Here is a 22,484-nt window from a genome sequence, read left to right as displayed (position 1 = left end):
GAAGGGAGGGCTGACTTGGATTCCGTTTATGGTTTATATAAAGGGTGGCCGGGTTCGTTGCGTAAGTTATATATGTTGTGTGGATTGCTTCGACTTTGGGAGAAACGTGTGGTTGTGGAGAGAAGTTTTTGCAAACCTCTACTCCTTTAATTGTAACATTTTCGTATAAGGTTTGGATTGTATAGTTGAGAAGAGAATGGCCTGCTGTGCCTTCCCTTCGTCAAGGAGATTTTCTGTTTGTTGTTTAGGAGGGAAGTTTTTCATAGTCTTTTTTTTTTGGTTAGCGCAGTTGGTTTGCACGTGCAAAGAACGAGACAAGCAGCACGTAAAGCATGAGATTTAGAATCTAGTGTTCTAGATAATCAAATACTATATTCGTGGTGTTGAGAAACTGAAACATATACATTAGTTAGGAAGCTAATCAAAACGTGTCCGTCTTGCGGCCTTTCGCCAGATCAATTCCTATTACCAAAGAAGCCCAGATTAGGAAACCGAAAACAAGCTCATTCATTAAAAAAAACCTCTCCAAAATTACGGCTCGTGACACCCACCTTTCACAACAGTCTTGACTTCCTCAAGAGTCAAAGTCTCGTGTTCAATCAAGGCCTTAGAAAGCCTATGAAGCTCCTCTTTATGAGTCTTCAAGACAGTGAGTGCTCGTTTGTATGACGCTGTCAGCATGGAATCAATCTCAGCTTCGATGACCGCCCGGGTTGCTGGCGACACGTCCTCTTGATGAGCAGACAATCCAACTTTATCACTCATACCGTAGCTAGTACACATTTGTCTTGCTACACTGGTGGCCTTCTCGAGATCGGATGCTGCTCCTGTAGTTACTTCTTCAGCTCCAAACACCATTTCTTCAGCGGCCCGACCTCCCATACAGACATCGAGTATAGCGGATAGTTCTTTACGTGTATGGTTTGTCACGTCGCCTTCTGGTAGTTGCACTGTAACTCCTAGAGCATTGCCTCGAGGAATCACAGTGACTTTGTGTAATGGCATGGCACCTGCTGTATACAAAGCTACCAGAGTGTGACCTCCCTCATGGTATGCAGTCAATCGGCGATTATGTTCAGATATTACAGCTGATTTACGTTCCGATCCCATTATTATTTTATCCTTGGCCCATTCCAAATCTCCCATGCGAATAGATTTAGCTCCATCTTTTGAAGCTTTGATGGCAGCTTGATTTATAAGATTGGCTAAATCTGCCCCTGAGAAGCCTGGCGTTCCTCTAGCAATGGTGGTCGTATCAACGTCCCTTGATACTTGGACGGATTTCATGTGTACTTCTAATATACGAGATCGACCTTTTACATCTGGTAATGGGACGGGTACTAGCCGATCGAATCTACCAGGTCTGACGAGAGCCTTGTCTAAGGCTTCTGGGGTGTTGGTAGCAGCTATGAAGATGACACCCTCACTGGACGAGAATCCATCCAATTCGACCAAGAGCTGATTCAATGTCTGTCTCATATATGATTGGTCTTTGGAGCTTCGTTTACTACCCACAGCATCGATTTCATCAATAAAGACTATACATGGTGCCTTCTTCTTGGCGGCTGCGAATAATTCACGCACTCGACGAGCTCCTACACCAACATACAGCTCATCAAACTCTGAGCCCGACATTTGAAAGAAGGGCACTCCTGCTTCTCCTGCTACAGCTCGTGCTAAATGAGTCTTGCCAGTTCCTGGAGGCCCATATAATAATATGCCTTTGGGTAATTTACCACCCACCTCCATAAATTTCTTGGGCTCCCTCAAGAAGGAGACGACTTCTTCCAACTCCTGCTTGGCTTCATCGACACCCTGTACATCAGCAAACTTGATTGCTTGTGTCAAATTGTTTGGTTCTACTTCAGCCGATGCCATTCCTGACTTTATAATTCCTTGTTGATCCAGTACTACTGATAAACCAGTCATGAGTAGTACTCCTAGTATTATTTTACTAGTCATTGTTCTGGCAAACTTGCCCCATGACCATGCTTCAGATATCACTACTTGAATGGGAGCATCTCGATCACCAGGAAGCGGTTCTGAAGATCCTCCCATACCAGAAGATCCATTACCAGAAGCACTTATGGCAGATCCAAATCTAAATGATGGAGCTCGTGTCGTTGGTGCTGATCTAGCAGATATAGCTCTCTCCCATTCTGCGGTTGAGGTCTTGACATTATGTTGACGGCCATCTGCCATGGTGACTTTTGGCATCGACGACGCGGAAGAGAGGTTGCTGGTACCAGATATAGGCGGTAATATATCATCGAGTTTACCACTATTATTATTACTATTATTAAAGCTATCGGATTCATGAGGAATGTTTTGTCTGCTCATTAGAGCAGCAACGCGATCAGACAACGTATCGACTTTGCCATCACGAGCTAGAGCTGTCACGTATGATTTGAGACAGTCTCTATCCTGCTGTATACGTTGAGCATCGAGTGTTCTAGCTGACAATGGGTAACGCATTGACGTTGGTCCCAACTGAGGCTGGCTCTCGTATCGGTGTATCAATGCAGAATAGTTGCCACTCTTTAACAATTCCTTTGAGTAGCCAAGAAGAGTGTGAGTTGCGATCGGTGATCATGTTGATGTGAGTCATGTGAACGATACCTTGTAAAGTTCAGCTTGTTTCCTCGGATCAGTTCTAAAAGCGTAATCATCAGCTTCAAATTCTAGCCTTTGAAGCCTCCGTTCGGTCCAAAATGATCGTCGTTGATGGACTGTACAGCGATTGAATGTGTTGGGCTGTAGCAGTTGAAGCCTACGTGATATCATGTGCCCAAATAGAGGAGAAGCCCATATTGGATATGATTGAGTATCACTTGGATGAACTGGACTGCTATTGTTGCTATGGTCTGTCTTGATTGTGGCATCTGAAACATTCAATGATGTAACTTCAGTCTTGACATGTTCGTTGGACAGTGGTTCTTGCAGTAGACTGGTCTCATGATGGGATGACGAGGCAGTAGATGAGCTAGTCCGTATTGAGCTCTTTGGTGTTGTTATATGGTGAAGGAGAGCGTTTCTTAGTTCGCTCACCAAACCAACAGATTCAAGCAGCAACAACGGCAGTTGCTAATAAAGAGGAAAAGATTTGAACTTTCATTGCTGTATACGCTGATTGACCGATGAGACTCTTACCTGCACCGTCGCCATCACTTAAAGCTTGTCTGGACCTCGCTCAACAGCTCTAGGAATTTTGAACAAATCAAAAGATGATGTGGCATCTTTAGGAGGAAAAAACTTGATGCTCGTCGCGTCGTATTCAGCGCAATTGCAATCACTATCTTTCTATTCAATAGATCTATTGGCATACAATAAAGCTCAATTTTCAACGTGCAAAAGCAGAAATCAACACAAGCAACATAGAACGTCAGGAACGCGATTTTTAGATTTTCAATGGCGCCGGTATTCGTTATGGCTCGCCTGACCATAACCAACTGCGGAAAGTTTCTTCCTGATTGCTCCCAGACTACTCCGACCAATCTAGGCTGTTTTGCCAGTAAGTAAACACTCTATATGCAAAATGCAGTCCGCTCTGACCGCGTGATTTCCTCTCGTTGGTCTCTCGCTTTGGGTTTTAGAAAATTGGTCTCTTGCTAGAGTCCCATATTCGGTATGCGAAGTGCTGAAAAGAACTCACTTTGAGATATAGAAAAAGGCCAAATTTTTAGATCGTATTGATAATATCTAACATTCCTATTCGATTGTAGAGTGATCGCTATGAAAAAGGCACTAGAATCATCTGCATCAGCCTCTGCAGCATGGGATTGGGATGGGGTCATGCTCGACATGAGTGAAGATGCTATGGAAGTCGATATGAAGGGCACTGATGAGCTCAAAATGACTAGTCGGCTCAACAAGGTAGCCATTTGATCCCATAATCGGTCGTATAGTCACAGCTTCACATCAGATACAAGAATGCACAGCAACTCTGAGAAAACTAGCTCAAACGCAATTATAAAACTTTTTATAGACCGAGGAAGAAATCAAACGTATGACAGTGGACGAGAGTTTGAATGAGATTGATAGAGCTGTCTTATTGCTGAGGTGAATGCTGTTTGCCTTATCTTCAGTGTCGACTCCTTCCTCACTAACGTTTCGATATTGTAGGACGGGAGCAACCGTACAGAAGTCCGCAGTAGTCAATTCGCTATTACGACTACTAGAAGAATACACTACCGACTTTCGTACCAAAGTGCTACCAGCAATCACGGAGAGCATAGGAACCGAGCCTCCAGAATTACAGTCGTTGAAGGCTACAGTCATGGTGAATCTAATTGGAACTGGACTAATACCGTCGAGGGCATTACAGAATATTATTAATATCAGTAGAAAGCTTTTGGATTCAGCTTCAGAAGGTTTGAGACAAGTGCTGTTGATCCACGAAGTCAAAAGAACTCACATACAATCTTTTGCAGAGGCGGTGCAAGCATGGGCCGAAGTAATATTAGCAGGAATACGGAATCTAGCACCAGATGTCATCGAATCCGATATTCTACCTTCAGCGTTAGCAGATAGCGGTCTAGCTCAACCACCACCGTTAAGAATATGGTGTTGTCGCGTGCTCGGGGCTGCTTCTACAAGAATGGAAGCTCGTCGTGTCCGAGACGTCTTTCTACGGCGAGCCCTCGCACTATGTCAAGACACTGACTGGGAAGTCCGAGCATGCATGTGCAATCAACTAGCAGCACTAGCACAATGTCTGGGCCCCGAAATGACACGAGCCGAAATAGTAGGCGAATTACAAGAATTGCTGGTAGACGAAGAACGAAGTGTTCAAGAAGCAGCCATAATCGCTTCAGGTGCTATACTGGATCACCTCGACTCTGACACCCGACGAGACGTATTTATACCCATGTGGAAGGGACTCTGTGAATCGAGATCGGGCCCACACGTAATCCCTTTAGCGCATCAATTTGGAGAATTGTTGTGGAAGTCTAGAGCAGAACTATCCGACGATGATATATCCTTCTTCCTCAAATATTTCGTCAGCCTTTCACAATCAGAGGTCGAAGAATACCGTAGTGAAGCAGCATACAACTTCCCTGCCGTCACTCAAACCATTGGAGCCACCAATTTCGACGCTTTTGGCTTGGAACGTATAATAGAGGATTTAGCTGAAGATAGTAGTGTTCAAGTTAGGAAACGGATTGCTGCTGGTATCAAAGAAGTTGCCATTGTTTTGGGAGATCGCGCTTTTACTTGGCTGAGAGCAGCTGTTTCAAGTTTGGTGGGTGAACAAGATATAACAGTCTTTCAGTGCTTTGTGAAATCACTGGATACAATTCTGGAGCAGTTCTCCTTTGATGAGGATGCTAAGAGAGTGAGTATCAGAGTTTCGTTAATTGAGTTTCGAGAGACACGTCTAATGCTCGTGTAATAATATATGGGTTGTGATTTTTTCTGTCAGACTCACCTCTATCGGTTTTCTCATTTTTAGAATCCTCAATATGACGAATTACTATACGCAATAATACGGCGTGAACGTGACTGTGCTACTCATAGAAAATGGGGTTGGCGGACACATTTGGACATGCTGCGACAATGGAAGCACTTTTCAGAATATTTCGAGTCAGAGTCGGTACATGATCACTGTGTGCCAGTTCTCTTCAAAATATTATCGGATGTGAGTGGTTTGTTCTTTTGTTGAACTTAGGGTCCCAGCACGCTGCCTTTGTTTGTGCCTATTCGCATTCCAATTGCATTGGCTAACTGTATCATGTTTGCGTAGAATGTGGTTATACCTATCAAGGAACAAGCATTGGAGAATCTTTGTACGTATATGCGCAAGTTGAGGAGGCAGGAACATCGAGATCGCGTCTCTAGAATGCTGAATGGTGAGTGTAAGAAACCGTACTTGGTCTGGCTCCCTTATACACATGTTTTTTACGACTTACGAATTAAATCCTCAAATCCTACGATAGATCTTGTGATGGCACATAGCTATCATACCAGAATACTATTCATGACAGCCTGCAAGATCTTGCTCGAAACTTCATCAATGAGGTTTTTCAAGGAGCATTTCTTTGTAAACTTTCTGGAAATGTGTCATGACCCTGTCGCCAACATACGACTACGGATGGTAGCACTACTGCCGGTGGTTCGAAAACGACTGAAACTACCACAAGAGTCTGCAGCTTTACAACGACTGAATGAGGCCGTGGGCGATTTACTGACACACGATGGAGACCGAGATGTAGAAAGAGCCATGACTGATTTAGTTGGTAAACTGAATTCATCTCCTGAAGGTGCCGAACCTGGAGCTGGATTCTTGGGTACACGTGGTCTAACAACCGACAGTCAAGACCAGCTCGATCGACAACGTGAAGAAGAAGAGGATCGTATTAAAGCTGAGCGAGGCTGCGGTGAAGATGGTGCACCAAGAGTACGAGCTACATCAGATATTAAGAGAGGTTCTCTTAGTGGGACTTCATCGAAAGCTTCACCAAAGGCGGGTGCCCCGCCGAATAACAGAAGAAAGAGCCTTGGAATTGGACTGTCATCGTCATCTTCGGTTATGAAGACTTCTACTGGACAATTGCTTTCAGCACAACCATCATCAAACAATATGAGACTGTCCAGTGGACAATTACCTGGTCTGCCAATTATTCCCATGACCAATAGCAAGCCTGCAGACCGATTCCCAAGTATCGCTGTATCACAACCACCGAGGACTGGATCTATACCTGAAAAGCCGCGGATAGTGGCACCAGCAGTATCGTCATCTACATCTACAACAGCAAGCACCAGCACCAAGAGCAGTAAAGATTTACAGTCATCACGCAACAATTCCAACACACTCATCAGCAGCACTGCATCCAACAAACGACCTGTATCTCGTGGCATAGCCGAAGACGATTACCGTGATGACCAACCGCCATCGTCATCATCGCGGTCCGGTTCGTTTTCAGGAATGCGTCCTACATCGGCAACGTACGAGAGCAACAGCAATAGCTATCATCATGATCGACTAACGGACTCTGAAAAGACGAATTCTTTACCACGAAACCTCCGAAACAAGAGTCTGTCGCATAACTTTGACGATGGCTCGTATGAAATTATTGAGAAGGTGTCTCCTGGTGGATCGCGTGGCGAAGTTAGGAATAATGGTGGTAGACGAGATAGTAATCAAGACAGAGGTGGAAGTTTAACGACCTCGCTGGCGTCGTCAACGGGTCACATTGTGGCTAAACTCAAGCAAAATACGACTACCAAGTGAGTATCGCGGCTGCAATCTGACATTTTGGCTAGACAATGTTGACTGACACACACTCTCTGGTTTGTTCAGGGCACGATAATAGTAACATTAAATTTGTGTGTATATGCTTTTTAACTTTATATCAGAAGTGTCTTGAGATGAAAGAGGTGTCATAGCTCGTTGTTGAATGCTGCGATGCTCGTCAGTGATGGAACAGCAAAGATCAGTCAAGATCTATCGATCAAAAGGTGTTCTCATGTGGTATTGATACTTTGACACGCGTTGGCACGTCTGAGAGAAGGCGATGACTTTGTCTCTTGACAAGCCAAAGTTTATAGGACGTAGTTTAAGCTAAAGATAGGCGAAACTCGGTGGAAGTCGATAACGAGGAGGAATCTGCCAGATTAAGAGTATTTGAGCATTAAAATCTCCATCGTTTTAAACTTAAGTCACGTAGCGCCAGTCCTGGTTTTGCTAGACTCCAAACATAACTTTGCAGAAGTATAGGAAAGCCCCTACAAGGAAACTAGCCATGATCTTTTATCTGGCTCTCATTTCAGTGCTCGTAGGCGTGCCCTACTTTTACGCTACCGTCATCCGTAAACTCTCTGCTCGAGACATTCAGAGATTAACGTGAGCATCGAAATGTTCCAACACACAAGCAGCAAAACTATCAAACGATTAACCGAACCTTTCTTTTTTATTTTAGAATGCACATCTACAACTCTCCCATCGGATACTACATGTCGCGACCATCAGATAAACTGCCACGTCCTCATGTGAATGTGGATGCAAGCTCAGTCAAGACTTTTGAAGGAGGATTCAAAGTCATTCCAGTTGCTATACGAGCTGACAATTACTCGTATCTTATATTGGATTTGCAGGATGAGTACTATGTTGCTGTTGATCCGTCAGGTACATACTGGAATCTTAGCCGCTGGTCCTTCTTCTTTTGCCCTAAGGGCTCACGATGTACTTTTGTAGACCCAAAACGTGTATTGGAAGTCCTGCAACGAGAAGTACCTGGTGCTGTATTGAACTCGGTGTTGATTACGCACAAGCATTGGGATCGTATGTGAAATCTTGCAGTCAACTCTTGCGTAAGGATCATTCTTAACACCTGTATATGTAGATACTGCTGGAAACGTATACCTTAGAGACGTCGTCAAGGGTCTGAAAATCTGGGGTCCTACAGAAGATTGCAGAAACAATTGGGTTGGAACTGATCCATGGCTTCAGGTATAGAAAACAGCCATTTTGATTTGTCCACGAAGCCCTCTCAATCAGTGTCTGATCTCCTCTTCTATGAACAACCAAACCGCAGGTCAATATCAGAGTCGATCCCGGCAAAGATGTGACAGTTGGACGCATGAGATTCAAGGCCATCGCAGCTCCATGTCATACTATGGGGAGCGTCATGTATTATTTTGATCCTGAGTCTTGTATTGGAGGGAGTGATTCAAATGTGCCGAAAGGAGAAAGCAATTCGATGCTTTTTACTGGTGATACGATCTTTGTTGGAGGGTGTGGTAAGTACCAAAATACCAAACGCATGGAGAGCAATATTGGAGAGCATACCATCTTTGCAAATTCGCTTTGTTTGGCCTCTTTTCTAACTGTCTCTTTTGTTCAACCAATTTACAAAGGCAAATTCTTTGAAGGAGAACCCAAAGACATGTACGAAATACTATACAACACCATTGCAACCCTCCCAAAATCCACATACATATATCCAGGTCACGAATACTCCTACTCGAATCTCACATTTGCCAAAACACTCGAACCATCAAACGTAATTCTAGAAAAGCACCTGATTGGTGCTAAAGAGAAACGAACTGCCTCTTTACCCAACGTCCCATCTCTACTGCGAGACGAGTACGAATACAACCCATTCTTCCGAGTAAAGAGTGTGGATGTGAGAAGAAAGGCACTCAGTCATGCCAGTGTGCAAGGATGGTTTGAGAATAATGAGAGGAGGATTGAGATTGGGTTGCCGGCGAATAAGCTTGGGGGAGATAGTGAGGAGACGGATGTTATAGTGTTGGGGATCATTCGGGTTATGAAGAATTTATTTACGAGTTGATTTTTATATAGATGTGTCGCAATATTGTACAGCATTTTGGTACGAATGTTTTGAAGCGTTTTGACTTGATCTGTGGTTTGAAGTTTAGACAGGATTTTTTCTACTCAATACCACGTAGTCAAGTGGAGGGAAAAACGACCACAAGATACTGGCATATGGTTGCACTTGGTGATGGCGTGATGGCTTCTGACTTGGCCATACTTGGACACGGAGTTTCTACTGGGAAACACTGAAACTTTCAGCTAGAAATATCCGACAGCTATCTTTGGAACTTTGAAACGACATCACACACAGCACATTGTCTGCCTGCAACTTATTTGCACTATATGATAGCCGGGTTTGAAGCTTTTGATGGGATCTCTATTTAAATAGCACATAGACAAGCTACAAGGCAAGGCAAAAACGACAACCCACACAGCACACAGTTTGATATGGCTGCACTCAGGGATGGTTCCTGAGATTCAGTACTTTGGCACTCAGTTTCTGAGTGAAGAGATACAAAAATCAGTCAAAAAAAGTAACAATGACATTGACAGCGTATTCAAAGCCATCATTCACAGCTCATACCTGCCAGCAATGGGGCTCAGCGGACCCATCCTCGCAAACCACGAGAGCATTAACCGTAAGAAAGTCATCGGTAATTCCAGCTGGAACGTTCAACGAGAGGACTAGCAATGGAGTGGACAGGGGTTGAGCATGAGTGATGCTGTTTCCGCAAGTCTTGAGAAATCCTGGCACGATGAAGCCAGAGATACCAGCATCGTGGCCTAGGAATTGACAAAGTGAGTGTTCACTTCGTTTTTAGGAAGGATGTTTTATTTTTTCGAGTATACCTGGTTGGTTGACAGAGACCAAGAGACCTCTGATATGCTTAGCTTCCAATTGCAATGTCCAAGACCTTTGGTCATCAATGGAGATACATTTTAGTGAGTTTGATATATATGAAAGCAACAACAAAGATGTCGAGGATTCTTACTTGTCCAGCTGCGAATTTGTTGTTGTACCCTTCACCACCAGCAACTCCCATCTTCAAATGGAAGTCACCGGACTGTGTCGAGCCGTGAGCAGCGTTGAATCTGGCTGGAAGTTAAGACTTGTAAGTTCATTCGCGCATTCGTCACGGGTGATAAAGTTGACGTAACTAGCAAAGTGACGAGCGTCACTGCTGGTATCATGTAAAAACTCACCCATGTTGCCCATTCCAGTCGCCAAATCACAGACAGAAGCTCCATTCGGGTGTGCAGTCGTTTCAACAATAAGAAAACACATCACAGCAAGAGCCAAGAACATGGTCGTTTTAAGATATTCGAGAGTAAACAACATCTTAAACAACATCATGAGAATAGCCTATTGAAAATGAAATGAAGTTGCAAAATTTACCGACGAAAAAAGAATTTGCGGCACTTTGGCGTTTTCAGTAATTATGCTGTCGACGTCAGGCTTCATAGACTGGAACGGATACTTTCAGCTTTAACTTGGGATGGATTTCTTTATGTTGTGCTTTTGTAAAACCTTTGTTGGCTGGCTGGAGGGGGGGCATTTCTTAGATGGGTCGACACCTGGTGGTAGATTCTTTCTTCGGTCAACAAATCCAGTTGAAAGAAGAAGAGCTGTGTGCAATTTTTTCGATAAAATTTACATGTTCAGACGATAATAATTATGGTCAACTCCATCTAAAGTTTCGTTGCAGGTTCTAAATATTTCGACCTCAAACGCTCAATATCGCCCTCAGTCAGACCCAGATAATTGATAACATATTCTTTCGCGCTCCCATATTCTTGCCGTAGACGTGCAAGCGTTTGACGCATCGATTCAGGTTCTGCTGAGATTATTCGAAGGGCTTCAGTTCGTGTAAATGTATGGCGTCCATCTATTGGCGCCGAGATATAACTGAGGAACGCTTCTCCTTCTGGAGTTGTCAGGTGATGGGCCTAATTCAGAAGCCGAGTAAGCGAGGGCCCGTAACTGTTGCCAAAGTAAGACTAATTCCTTACCTGAGCGACTTGAGTCAAAGCATAATCCCTTACAATGTCTTCATCGGAGACTCCAAGAATACTGAGAAAGAGGCAAGCAGCAACACCAGTTCGATCTTTGCCAACTGTACAATGGAAGACAAGAGCTTGGTCGTTATTCAATAACTCCTCGAAGAACGTCCTGTATGCTGACTTTGACATTTTCAGGATTCGGGAGTAAACTTCGGCCCATCCTTCAGGACCTTTAGAGTTTAACGTTAGATGTTGTGGTTTGGATTTGCAAAGGTAGATCCATACCTTGACATGTTAAAACTTGAGCATCCGGTCCAAGTCCAGTCTCCGACCAATGACCGCCCAGATAGCACGGCACCCATTTTCTTACAAGCCCATGCTGCTTCAGGAACGACGGTTCGCTATAGGTGATTGTCTCGATTTCATTCCTGTTCGTGAAAGGTAGGAATTGTGTCAACTTCAAGTAGTCTGTCATCATTTGGCAGGTTGGAGACGATGCCAACCTGAAATCAATAACGGTTTTAACACCCAATTGCTGAGCTAACTGTTGAGCCCCAAGGTCGTTTATTTTGCAAACATCTAAGAAATGGTCAAAGTTAATGATTCTTAAGCTGCAAAACAAGAGCACAAAGGGTACCAGCAGCTCTGAAAACGCGATTCGACACGGTTATCAGGCCCGAATTCGTCTTTAGCCCTCCCAAACACCGCACATTCACAAGAGAATCAATCTTCTTCCATCTCTTGTCGTTCAAATCGTCCAGGTTGAATTCTTCATAGTCTGGGAGGTAGTTCCGTAAGCCTGGTGGGTACATCTTCCCAATATGTAGCTAGCTTGAAGTTCTTGAAAGGCTATGTTTTTGTCTATGAGCTAACAATAACAAAGCTGTTAGTTGTAGCAAGTATACGGTTGAAGAACGGTCAAACCACGAATTGTACGCTCAATATGGCTTCAAAAGGTATGTGAAAATATTCTTTGCCCTCCAGCTTGCTTGCTATCCGTTTAACATATTGTTACATTACATTTGGTGAAACAACAGAAACAGTCACTGACCTATGTCTATGATAGATATCCTTGATTTTTATCGTCAACATACACCTCAGACTGAACTTGGAGTTGCCGGAAAGAAGCTCTACGACTCTTTGCCTAATCACAATCTCGAAACTTTGGTAAAAGCATGTCAGAATGTCCAAATTCACCCCTTTGTACTTTCATGGTATACAAGAGGATGGTACATTCGCTTTCTTAGCTATCTGTATCCTCAAGCTGATCTTTTGTAGGTACGGAGCTGAATCAATCCCAGAAGCTCAACGAGAAAGTGACCTGGGACTAAGGACGGCTGAAAGTGTATTAAGCCAATGGAAGGCTAGGAATGGAACGGATCTTTGTAAACCTTCTGATCCTACAAACCGTGTAGTTGGAAATTGTAGGTTCTTTTCCACGCTATTGCTCTCCTTTTTACGAGAATCTGGAGTATCTGCTCGTGCGAGGTGTGGTTTTGGAACCTACTTCGTGCCGAAATTCTATATGGATCATTGGGTGGTCGAGTACTGGAACGCTGTTACTAGTGAATGGATTCTGGTTGATGCACAACTTGATGATATATTCAAGACTAAAAATATGATTGACTTCGATACACTCAATGTACCACGTAACAAGTTTGTTGTAGGAGGTATATGAGCAGCTTGCTTTTGCATGTTTACCTTGAGACAACGATTGCTAAGTCTCTCCAAACAACCCACAACTAACAGGTGACGCATATGAACTCGTAAAATCCAAAGGCGAGAAACAGGACAGCTTTGGTCTGCCATTCGTAAAAGGTATTGGTCTAGTAGTCGGGAACGTGCAGCGAGACATTGCCGCATTGAATGGCCGAATAGTCTTGCCTTGGGACGGATGGAAAGGCTGTTTGTCTATGATGGTCCCAATCTATGGAGAGATTCCTCCTGCATTGGTCGACTTGGTTGAAAAAACTTCAAAGATCTCCAGCAACGCCTGTCTGGTCGAAACACAAACAGCTTGGTTTGAAGAATGCAGAGGCATTTTCAAGACTGACTTGTTTGTGAATTGCAAGGAGGATAGTATGCTGATTGATTTGAGACCAAACAATCCTTGAAATCATTTGAATCAGTATTTTACTATAAGCAAATGGCCTCCCTTTTTTAAAACAGTTTTATTATAATCGGTGGATGACTCCATCAGGAGAAACCGTGGAACAGATTTAAAGTATACGAATTACAGAGATGATGCTATAAATTTAGCAATTAACAGTAATACACGTCTTTCGACGTGATAAAGCGCGATTATGTGTTCTGTTCCTGTCCGTCTTACAGCGTGTACAGTGTCGTTGTAAAATTTATATTATAATCAATATTTCGAGCAATAGAGCCTCAGAATCACTATAGATCGCTGCAACTTTGGACTCTCAAATGAAAATTAAGAACGATGTCATGCATCTGAGCGTGTTGCGGTTCAGTTTTAAGCGGCCTACAAAAAATATTCGTGATCATTCACACTCGTCAAACGTCGCATTCTGACACAAACAACCACAATGGCAAACAGACTACACGTAATCAAGGATCATCTCCAGGGTGGCGAGAGGCCAGAAGCATCGCTCGTCAGGACGAGCTTGCTGTCGAGCGAATCGTATCCAGTTGAGTAACAGAAACTTGTTTTCCATGCCAGCATTTGAGCATCAACTGATCGCGAGCAAAGAGAATATTCATCGTGAAATTCGCCGATTCATTGTTGCTAAATTCTACTTTTTCTAGGTCTACCGCTCCGAATTGGATCCAACAAATTTCCTCAAACGAACATCACGTATATGGCCCAAAAACATTGCGACGATCCATGCCGAAACGGGAAGAATTGTCACGTACTTGGAGATGAGCATTCGTGTGCGCAAGTGTAAGTCTTGCCAGACACTGTTTGTGAACGATATGCTGACAATATTAAAATTCATAGTTGCGTCGGCATTGATTGCTTACGGCATTAAACCTGATGACAAGATTGCCTTCCTGGCTCCAAACATACCAGCCCTGCTTGAGGCGCACACGTCGGTCCCATTGGCCGGTGCAGTTCTCGTGGCAATCAACACGAGGCTGAATGAATCTGAGGTGGAATACATCTTGAGCTTTTCAGAGTCCCGAATCCTCTTTATCGATTGGGAGTACGCGTCGCTTGCCGCAGCAGCTAAGAAGGCTGGTGTGGAAAAGGTCGTTATAATAAAAGACAGTGGAAAGGCCGACGATCCATACGAACAGTTCATCGCCTCTGGAAGGGACGAGCCTTGGACGTATTTTCCTCAAAGGGAGGCCGAGTATTCGCCTATCACGTTGAACTTTACATCAGATAAGCGTGTTTGGATTTAGGGTAGCCATTTCTTGTACTGACTCTGAGTCTATACGAACGACAGGGAAACCTAAAGGAGTGTTATACCATGCCCGTGGAGCATATCTGAATGCGATAAATGAATCGTTGATTATGCAGATGGATCAATCTAGCGTTTACGCCTGGTTATTGCCAAGTAAGGCCTGGTTTCAGCAACTTGCTGGTCAAATGCTGGAGTAAAGCTAACCGTGGTGCTCCTTGTAGTGTTCCATTGCAGTGGCTGGACTTTCACTTGTAAGTTACCCACAAACTCTTGAAACGGAAGCACTCTAACATCACAATCGTTCTCTCGTTCTCAGGGGCAACAATTGCATCTGGAGCAACCAATCTCTGTTTCAGAAAGCTGGATTACTCCTTGATATGGGATTCCTTTACACAACATGGCGTTACCCGTAAGTCAGAATTTATTGAGTTTCCTTCAGCCAAACACGGAGCTAATTATTTGTACTCACTTGTTTAAGACTACTGTGGTGCCGTAACCGTCCATATGTTCCTATTCACACATCCTAAGGCTCGAAGGTATTTTGTTCTTTAAGTTCCTTTCTGCAAAAGTTTCATGATTCTTACAAAACAATTTCAGACTTGAGAGACCGGTTCGCCTAATGGTAGCAGCTAGCGCGCCTTCTCCCACTATGCTGGAGATGGCAGTTAAGCTAAACTTTACCGTTTTTCACGTTTATGGGCTCACGGAAACCTATGGACCAGGTGAGCTATTGAACATCGTGTTCCATTGGATCAAAATGATCTGACCCGTTTTGTTCTAGTTACCATTTGCGAATGGCAAAATGACTGGAAAAGTATGAGCGCACACGACCAATCTGCGCTGCTGTCGCGTCAAGGGCACAACTACTTGGTGTCGGACGAAGTTCGAGTAGTGAATGAAGAAACCATGGAGGATGTACCCATGGATGGCGAAACGCTCGGTGAGGTTATCATTCGAGGCAATAATGTCATGTTGGGCTACTACAAGAACGAGAAAGCGACGAAAGAGGCCTTCAAAGGCGGCTGGTTCCATAGTGGAGACCTTGCCGTCAAGTTTCCAGATGGGTATATACAACTCAAAGACAGGAAGAAAGGTAACCGTCATTCTTTACACACTTTTGACAACGAGGCTCGTCTGATAAATATTGAATTTTCAATTGCATAGATATCATCATCAGTGGTGGCGAGAACATAAGCACGTATGTATTGTGGAATCGTTGTCGTGTTTGGAATCTCGTCTTTCAATATTTTACAATTCTAGCATTGAAGTTGAATCAGCAATAATGGCACATCCCAGTGTTATTGAAGCCGCTGTAGTTGCTGCACCTTCCGACAAGGCAAGTTTTGTTGCGTACATTTGTTGAAGAACAAGCGGCTAACATTTGAACTTTCGCAGTGGGGCGAATCTCCAGCGGCATATGTGGCTCTGAGAGTAGGAGCAAAGACTACTCCAGAGGAGCTGATTGCATTCTGCAAGACCAAACTAGCTGGTTTTAAAGTACCGGTCAGGTTCACGATTATGGAGGAGCTTCCGAAAACATCCACAGGGAAGATTCAGAAATTCGTACTGAGGGAGAAGGAATGGTCTGGAAAGGAAAAACGCATCAACTGATAACGCTGCGGTTTGGTGATTTTGGGACGTGATTTTCACGTTAGTTATATAGAAAAGTGAAGCAGTACATGGACTGAATCTGAATACATTTACTAATGCCTCGATTCATCGCCATTTCTTATAAAGTTCAACTGCGTCTTTGTTTAGCCTTGAAAATCACAAAATCACACCAAACATCGCAACAGAAACCCTCTATAGACGGAGCGAAGTTGATAACGTCATCATGCCAACAGACCCAAGCACATATGAGGCATGATCTGCTAATTCCCACTTTCGTCAACTCTCGATTCTAACACAGCTTGTGCTTAGTTCAACCATACCATGTACAGGGTTAAAGATCCCAAAAAGAGTATCGAATTCTACGAAAATGTAAGCTTCTTGCTTCCAGATTACGTCGCTCATTGCTAACTTACAATCAAATTAGGTCATTGGGTGAGGACATTAAACCAAATCAGCTTTTTGTTGAGGTTAGAGCTAACTGCAGCACACTTTGCAGGATGAAGCATATCATTGAATTCAAGTTCCCTGCTGCCAAATTTTCTCTACATTTCCTGGCTTTTGGAGTGCCTGATGTGAGTTTCAGATCTCGACTTGCATGTTTTGCTGATGCTTCCAACTGCATCCGTTCACGGTACAAGCAGTCTCGAACTGCCACTTCATTTCGAATTCTTTGTGAATGCGGGTATTTACTCGGGACTGGCGGCCTGTCAGTATTGAGGCAACACACTGACGACTTATTGGTATTTTTAGCACATTCTCAAAGGAACGGATGAAGAAAAGCGAGCCTATATGTTCTCAAGGAGTGGAGTACTTGAATTAACACACAATTGGGGTACCGAAGACCAACCTGAACAATCATACAAGGTCGGGAACGCAGACGGTATCGGGTATGGCCATATTGCCATCATTGTTGATGATCTCGATGCAGCGTATGAACGCATGAGTACTTTTGGTGTGAAATGGATCAAAAGGCCTCAAGATGGAAACATGAAGACTATTGCATTTGTTGCAGACCCAGATGGTAAGTGTTTGGATCGTTTGTGATATTTGGCCATTGAGTACTAAGAGGATTTTTGAATAGGTTATTGGATTGAACTCGTACCCAGACCTGTTGGAGGCGTCTCCAAAGTTTAATGAGTTGAAATACTTGTATTTTTGCTCTTTGCAATCTGCCACTAATTGAAACCCATACTGTTGGGAGTCGTTTTGGGTGTTTGAGCGCGTGAGACATAATATTGACGATAAATTTGCTATCAACTCGTATATGCGTCTGCGCTTTGCATAGAGAGGTGGGTTGAGGCGACGAGCTTATGATGCGTCATAAGTCACACTGGTCGCATCATTTTTGACAGGAGCAGACACCGTTCGCATCAAGAACACCGCGATCAACATTAGATTGCGATTCCGTGTATTTCAACCGCATTATCTTCTAACTTTAATATGTTTTCAGGTGCTCAGGATGGCCGAAACAACAAGGATGGCAACCTGTCAATTGATTTGACTCAATTTGCCAAACATCCAGCTGAGAAGCAAGAGAAGCAAGCTGATGCAATCTATAAAGCACCAGTGGAACAGATGAAACTCGATTCTGAAAGGCAGTCGGACGAGGAAGATGACGATGAAACAGCTCAACATTTGGAAAGTGAAGCAATCAATCAACAACTTGATTCTTTCATCTTGAAAAGAGCTGATAAGATGCCCAAAGCTATTTTCTTCATTATACCCAACGAATTTGCTGAGAGGTTTACGTTTTATGGTATAAGTGTAAGTCAAAGGGCGCCCTTGTTGTCTCCGACCGTTTCCTGTTTGTCTTGACGAGCCTTTTTACGAAACGAATCTCTCGCTAACTCGCTTCACGTCTTTCTCTAGCCATTGCTCAACAACTACTTCAAACGATACTTGGGGAAGAGGGCTGAATCTGCTCTTGAATTGGTTCACCTCTTCAAGTTTTTGGCATACTTTACGCCAGTCATTGGTATTGAACTCTCGTCACTTCTATCTTACGATGGCTAAATGCAAGTCTCGTGTAGGTGCTGCACTCTCTGATTCATACTTTGGAAAATATGTGACGATCGTTGTGCTTTCAATTGTCTATATTCTGGGCGTTGCTCTTTTGAGTCTATTCTCAACGCCTGCTGTCATGGGTTCTCCTTTGCCTATTTGGGGCCCAGTGCTCTCACTGGTCTTGATTGCTTTCGGAACTGGAGGTAGGAAACAGTAAATTATTTTTTGAGCGTCGATTATATATTACAAAATGTGATCTACAATTATGTTACGTCTACGGCAGCCGTCCATATATACATATGCCGCGGTTTCTCCAATGTTAGTAACTTCCCATCTATTTTTTTGGAAAGGTATCAAGCCCTGCGTTTCTTCACATGGGGGTGATCAATTTCCAGCCAGCCTCCAAACAAATGGAATGTTGAATCGATTTTATAATTTGTTTTACATGTCCATCAACGGAGGAGCGTTAATCGCGGGTTACTGTAAGATCTTGTCCCTTCACGAATGTATGTCACTCCTCTCTGTCTATTCTAACGTCTTGGTTTTTTTCAGCTACTCCTGTCATCGCTGAAATGCAGTGCTTCGGAAGCCCTCAAAGCTACACGTCTGCATTTGGTCTCTGCGCCCTCGTCATGTTAATGGCAACCACTCTCTTCATTATTGGAAAGCCCTGGTATCGAATCATTCCACCACTTCGCAGATTTATTCCTTTCGAAGTGGCCAAGATGATTATCAAGGCTACGTATCGAAATTTCAAGTTTGGTCGACGAGCTGGATCGTCATACTTTGATAGTGTCCAGTCGTCGTTCCCCAAATCTTTTATAAGGCAATCGACTGAACTGTTGATTGTCGTGGGTTTGCTTACTCCTTGTGTCCTCTTTTGGCTTGGTATGTCGCTCGCTATCTTGTAGTTTTTTCATTAAACCAGGATTTCCTGACACCTTGTATTAATACCAGGATTTGATCAAAAGGACAGTACATGGCAAAACACTTACGAGATGATGAATCAGGATTGGGGATCTCTGCACATCAATGCAGAGATGAATAGTAATTTGAATCCAGTATTCATCATTCTTCTTGCACCCACCATGTCGTTCATAGTCTATCCCTTCATTGAAAAACGATGGGGTACATTCAGATTGTTGGACCGCATGATTTGCGGAATGCTACTTGCTGCTTGTGCCTTTCTTGTCATGGCATTCATTCAGGTAAGGCCATGTTCCAAAAATTTGCTACTTCAACAATTGGTTAACATTTCTTTTCTCTTATGTCCAGATGCGAATTGATTCGAATCCAGATGCTCTCATTTTCGATGCGGCAGCTGGACAGTTTATTTGTAATCCACAAGATCCGTCCAAGTGTGTTCATGGTGCATGGTCCATGATTCCTATGTTCATCATAACTTGTGGCGAGGTTCTTTTCTCGGTATCTGGTTTGAACTTTGCTTATGCGGAGGTTGGGCCGCGCATGAAGTCTTCCGCAAGTGCATGGTGGTTGGTTATGGTTGCACTTGGCAATCTTGTCGCAGCTCTTCTTGCACCAGTATATGAGTCTCTAGGTATGTAGTCCACTGCCTGCATACCTTGATTAAATTATGTTGGGTGAAAAGTAACCACATCAGTATTTTCCAGGCCCTGCGAAATTCTATTTTCTCACTGCTGGGATCATCGTTGGATCTCTAATCATCTATTCTTTTATGGCAGTAAAATACGTCTATCTTGCAGATCGTTACAAAGATTAAACGGCGAATAAGTTATTCTGATTTCATATGTACTGGTAAATTACAATGTATCAAAACAGTTTTGTGCAAAAATTATACAAACAAATACAAACTTATACAGCACGAACTTGATCTACTATTTCCAACGATTCCACCCTCCAGAGCTAGGCTTTTCATTACCACACATTGCGTCGAAGTCGCAGTGCATGTACTTTCCGTATACGTGAAGCACTGAATCCAGTGGACATAGCCCTTTAGACTCACAGCCTGGTATCTTTAGTTTAGGGAATCGATTTCTTTCATTCCACAAGATTCGTACGTATGGCCTGACTACATCGTGATGATGACATTTATATGTTTCCAGTTTTAGGTTGGCTGCATATGGTGCTATAAAGGATGAGCGCCAGGCTCTTGATAGAGGGCGATGCGAATGGGAGAGAGGTGGAGGTGGATCTTTGAAGAAGCCCTACAGGATTGGGAGAAATCGTCAATTTTGAGAGACTTAAAAGTGAGACGAAATTAAAACTGGCTATTGACGTACCAGAGCTGCAGCTAATGGCGCCATAGCTTCTGCATGTGTAAACCGTAGCAGGAGCGGATATTCCTCCGCATGCTTAGCAGATTCCAACAAATCCGTTACAAGACTACACATCATATCCAAGTTGATGTCAAATCCATATCCAAAACTGTAATATCGTTCTATATCTTCTGCAGTCTCACGGACCAAGAATTCGTGCCTTTCGAATATAGTACAAAATCCATCAAACATGTTGAAAATGGTCACTTCTTGGCCACACATTTCGAGCATGTTGAGTACATGTTCAGTTGTTAATGGTATTCCTAGCCTTTTGCTCGTCGATTTGACTATCCTAGGCAGCTGTTCGTCAATATATTTGGCATATTCTCCTTTACGAGGCCTTTCCATATCGATTTCCTTCTGATCTATAGCGTGCTTCAAGTTCGCCGAGATCGGAGTCTGGCTGTCGATACTGGGTGTCCTACTATCGTGCACCCTACGGTAGCGTTTACAGGATTCCCATGGCACGAGGTCGGCATCCCGTTTTCGGTCAAGGACTTCTACATGACACGTATGGTTTCCATCATACAGTCCCTTTATAAAAGCATCTGCGCTATTTAGAGTTCGACTCTTGTTTGACGACCTTGCGACTACATCCATAGGTTTTAAAGATGCGAAGAACGTTGGGTTACGTTTCTTCAAACGAATAGCCATTCGACGCATCTCTTCCAATCCTGATTCTGTAAGCTGACCTTCCATTTCGTCATCAAATGGCATTCTCCATGCAGCGAGGTATGGGTGTCTCTTCTTCAATACCTCGTGGTGCTTCTCAAAGTGTGATTCCAACTGTCTGAATTTCGAGTACCAGTCGAATGTAGGATACCTTGTTCCGTGACGAGTAACCTATGAGACTGCTGTGGTTACATCTCGATCTTTAGATTTTCAACAATGAAACTTTGTGCCGTACCAGTTGAATCTGTTGCAATTCACACCTAGCAGGTGCATCCTGTACTTGACTGACTGGTTCTGGATATTTGCGACGTGATCCAAGCGTATGTTCTATAAAGGATTCTTCAGAAAAAGAAGATCCATGAACCGTGACATTATCCTCTGTCATCTTTCTCGTGACGGACTCCTTTGATGGGTTGGCCAACGAAAGCAATATGACGATCCAGAGAGAGAAGACCCACGGATACAGCATGGTGGCACTAGTAATCCTAGTTCCAACAGGTTAAAGATAGCGTTTGTCCAAGTCTTGTTCTCAGTACGCTCTTGGCTGCTAAGGCGTTCGGTTTTGTTGAATGTCAGCCTAGGAATTGACCCACGTGGTCAGTTTTGACTACGAAGAGTCTAGCCTCCAGGCACATATGTTAGTATATAGAAACTCGATCAGGGACTCTCTCGAATTACCTTTTATTGGACGTTTTATGTCGTTTTGGTGAATTGAGTTTTGAGTTTCTTCGTCGTCAGCCAAAGAATCACCTGGAGAAAAGCCATGATATAGACGTGAGCATACTTCGTATATTAAAGCCTTGTTATCTATAGACTGACGGGAACTATTCGCGGAAAGAACCGCTCAAGCATTCACATTACGTTCAGCACACAAGAAATGGACACAAGCCTCTCACGACTAAGAAGGCGTTCATCCAGTGAATCTTGGAACCTTTGGCGCGCAAATCTTGTGGAATTATGCATTTTGTGGACGCTATACCGACACAATAGGTTTACACACATACACTTTCTTTGGCTCATCCCATTCCCACTGTATGCTTTTCGTTACCACACATTGCATCAAAGTCACAGTGCATGTACTTTCCGTATACGTGAAGGAACTTATCCAAAGAGAACAGCTCGTTTTCATGATCACAGCCTGGTATCTCCCAAGTTGGAAGTTGGAGTCCCTTCATTCTACAAGAGTCGTACGTATGTTTGATCGAGACGTTCATAAGTTTCGAGTTGTACGTTGGCTGAATATGGTAAATA

General features: G+C 43.5%; 4 protein-coding genes across 4 annotated transcripts; 2 read left to right on the top strand and 2 right to left on the bottom strand.

The window, feature by feature from the left end:
• Positions 1-531: 531 nt before the first annotated feature.
• Positions 532-3,165, bottom strand: SmJEL517_g01371 (uncharacterized protein; the record flags this gene model as incomplete). The annotated part of the gene is made up of 3 exons (XM_031167299.1): positions 532-2,550; positions 2,620-3,084; positions 3,151-3,165. 3 exons carry the CDS (start codon positions 3,163-3,165, stop codon positions 532-534), a joined length of 2,499 nt encoding a protein of 832 aa, XP_031026744.1.
• A 567-nt stretch (positions 3,166-3,732) lies between these two features.
• On the top strand, positions 3,733-7,310 carry SmJEL517_g01370 (uncharacterized protein; the record flags this gene model as incomplete). Its single annotated transcript, XM_031167298.1, has 8 exons — positions 3,733-3,873; positions 3,986-4,059; positions 4,123-4,370; positions 4,431-5,335; positions 5,453-5,638; positions 5,744-5,849; positions 5,937-7,227; positions 7,301-7,310. 8 exons carry the CDS (start codon positions 3,733-3,735, stop codon positions 7,308-7,310), a joined length of 2,961 nt encoding a protein of 986 aa, XP_031026743.1.
• A 4,911-nt stretch (positions 7,311-12,221) lies between these two features.
• Positions 12,222-20,005, top strand: GLO1 (lactoylglutathione lyase; the record flags this gene model as incomplete). The annotated part of the gene is made up of 26 exons (XM_031167297.1): positions 12,222-12,234; positions 12,345-12,492; positions 12,557-12,948; positions 13,028-13,239; positions 14,048-14,183; positions 14,241-14,633; positions 14,692-14,802; positions 14,871-14,900; positions 14,966-15,058; positions 15,128-15,185; positions 15,247-15,371; positions 15,431-15,742; positions 15,814-15,847; positions 15,910-15,961; positions 16,045-16,152; positions 16,570-16,629; positions 16,685-16,692; positions 16,757-16,832; positions 17,011-17,281; positions 17,711-18,024; positions 18,130-18,235; positions 18,291-18,467; positions 18,817-19,152; positions 19,222-19,472; positions 19,540-19,822; positions 19,896-20,005. 26 exons carry the CDS (start codon positions 12,222-12,224, stop codon positions 20,003-20,005), a joined length of 4,209 nt encoding a protein of 1,402 aa, XP_031026876.1.
• Positions 20,006-20,120: 115 nt separating this feature from the next.
• On the bottom strand, positions 20,121-21,618 carry SmJEL517_g01368 (uncharacterized protein; the record flags this gene model as incomplete). The annotated part of the gene is made up of 3 exons (XM_031167296.1): positions 20,121-20,450; positions 20,526-21,404; positions 21,469-21,618. The coding sequence occupies 3 exons, from the start codon at positions 21,616-21,618 to the stop codon at positions 20,121-20,123; spliced, it is 1,359 nt and encodes a 452-aa protein (XP_031026877.1).
• Between the last annotated feature and the right edge of the window lie 866 nt (positions 21,619-22,484).

Source organism: Synchytrium microbalum (assembly GCF_006535985.1).
Source record: "Synchytrium microbalum strain JEL517 chromosome Unknown SmJEL517_scf0004, whole genome shotgun sequence".
Lineage (NCBI taxonomy): Eukaryota > Fungi > Chytridiomycota > Chytridiomycetes > Synchytriales > Synchytriaceae > Synchytrium > Synchytrium microbalum.
Note: the sequence above shows the minus strand (reverse complement) of the source record. Positions and strands in the feature narration are given on the sequence as shown.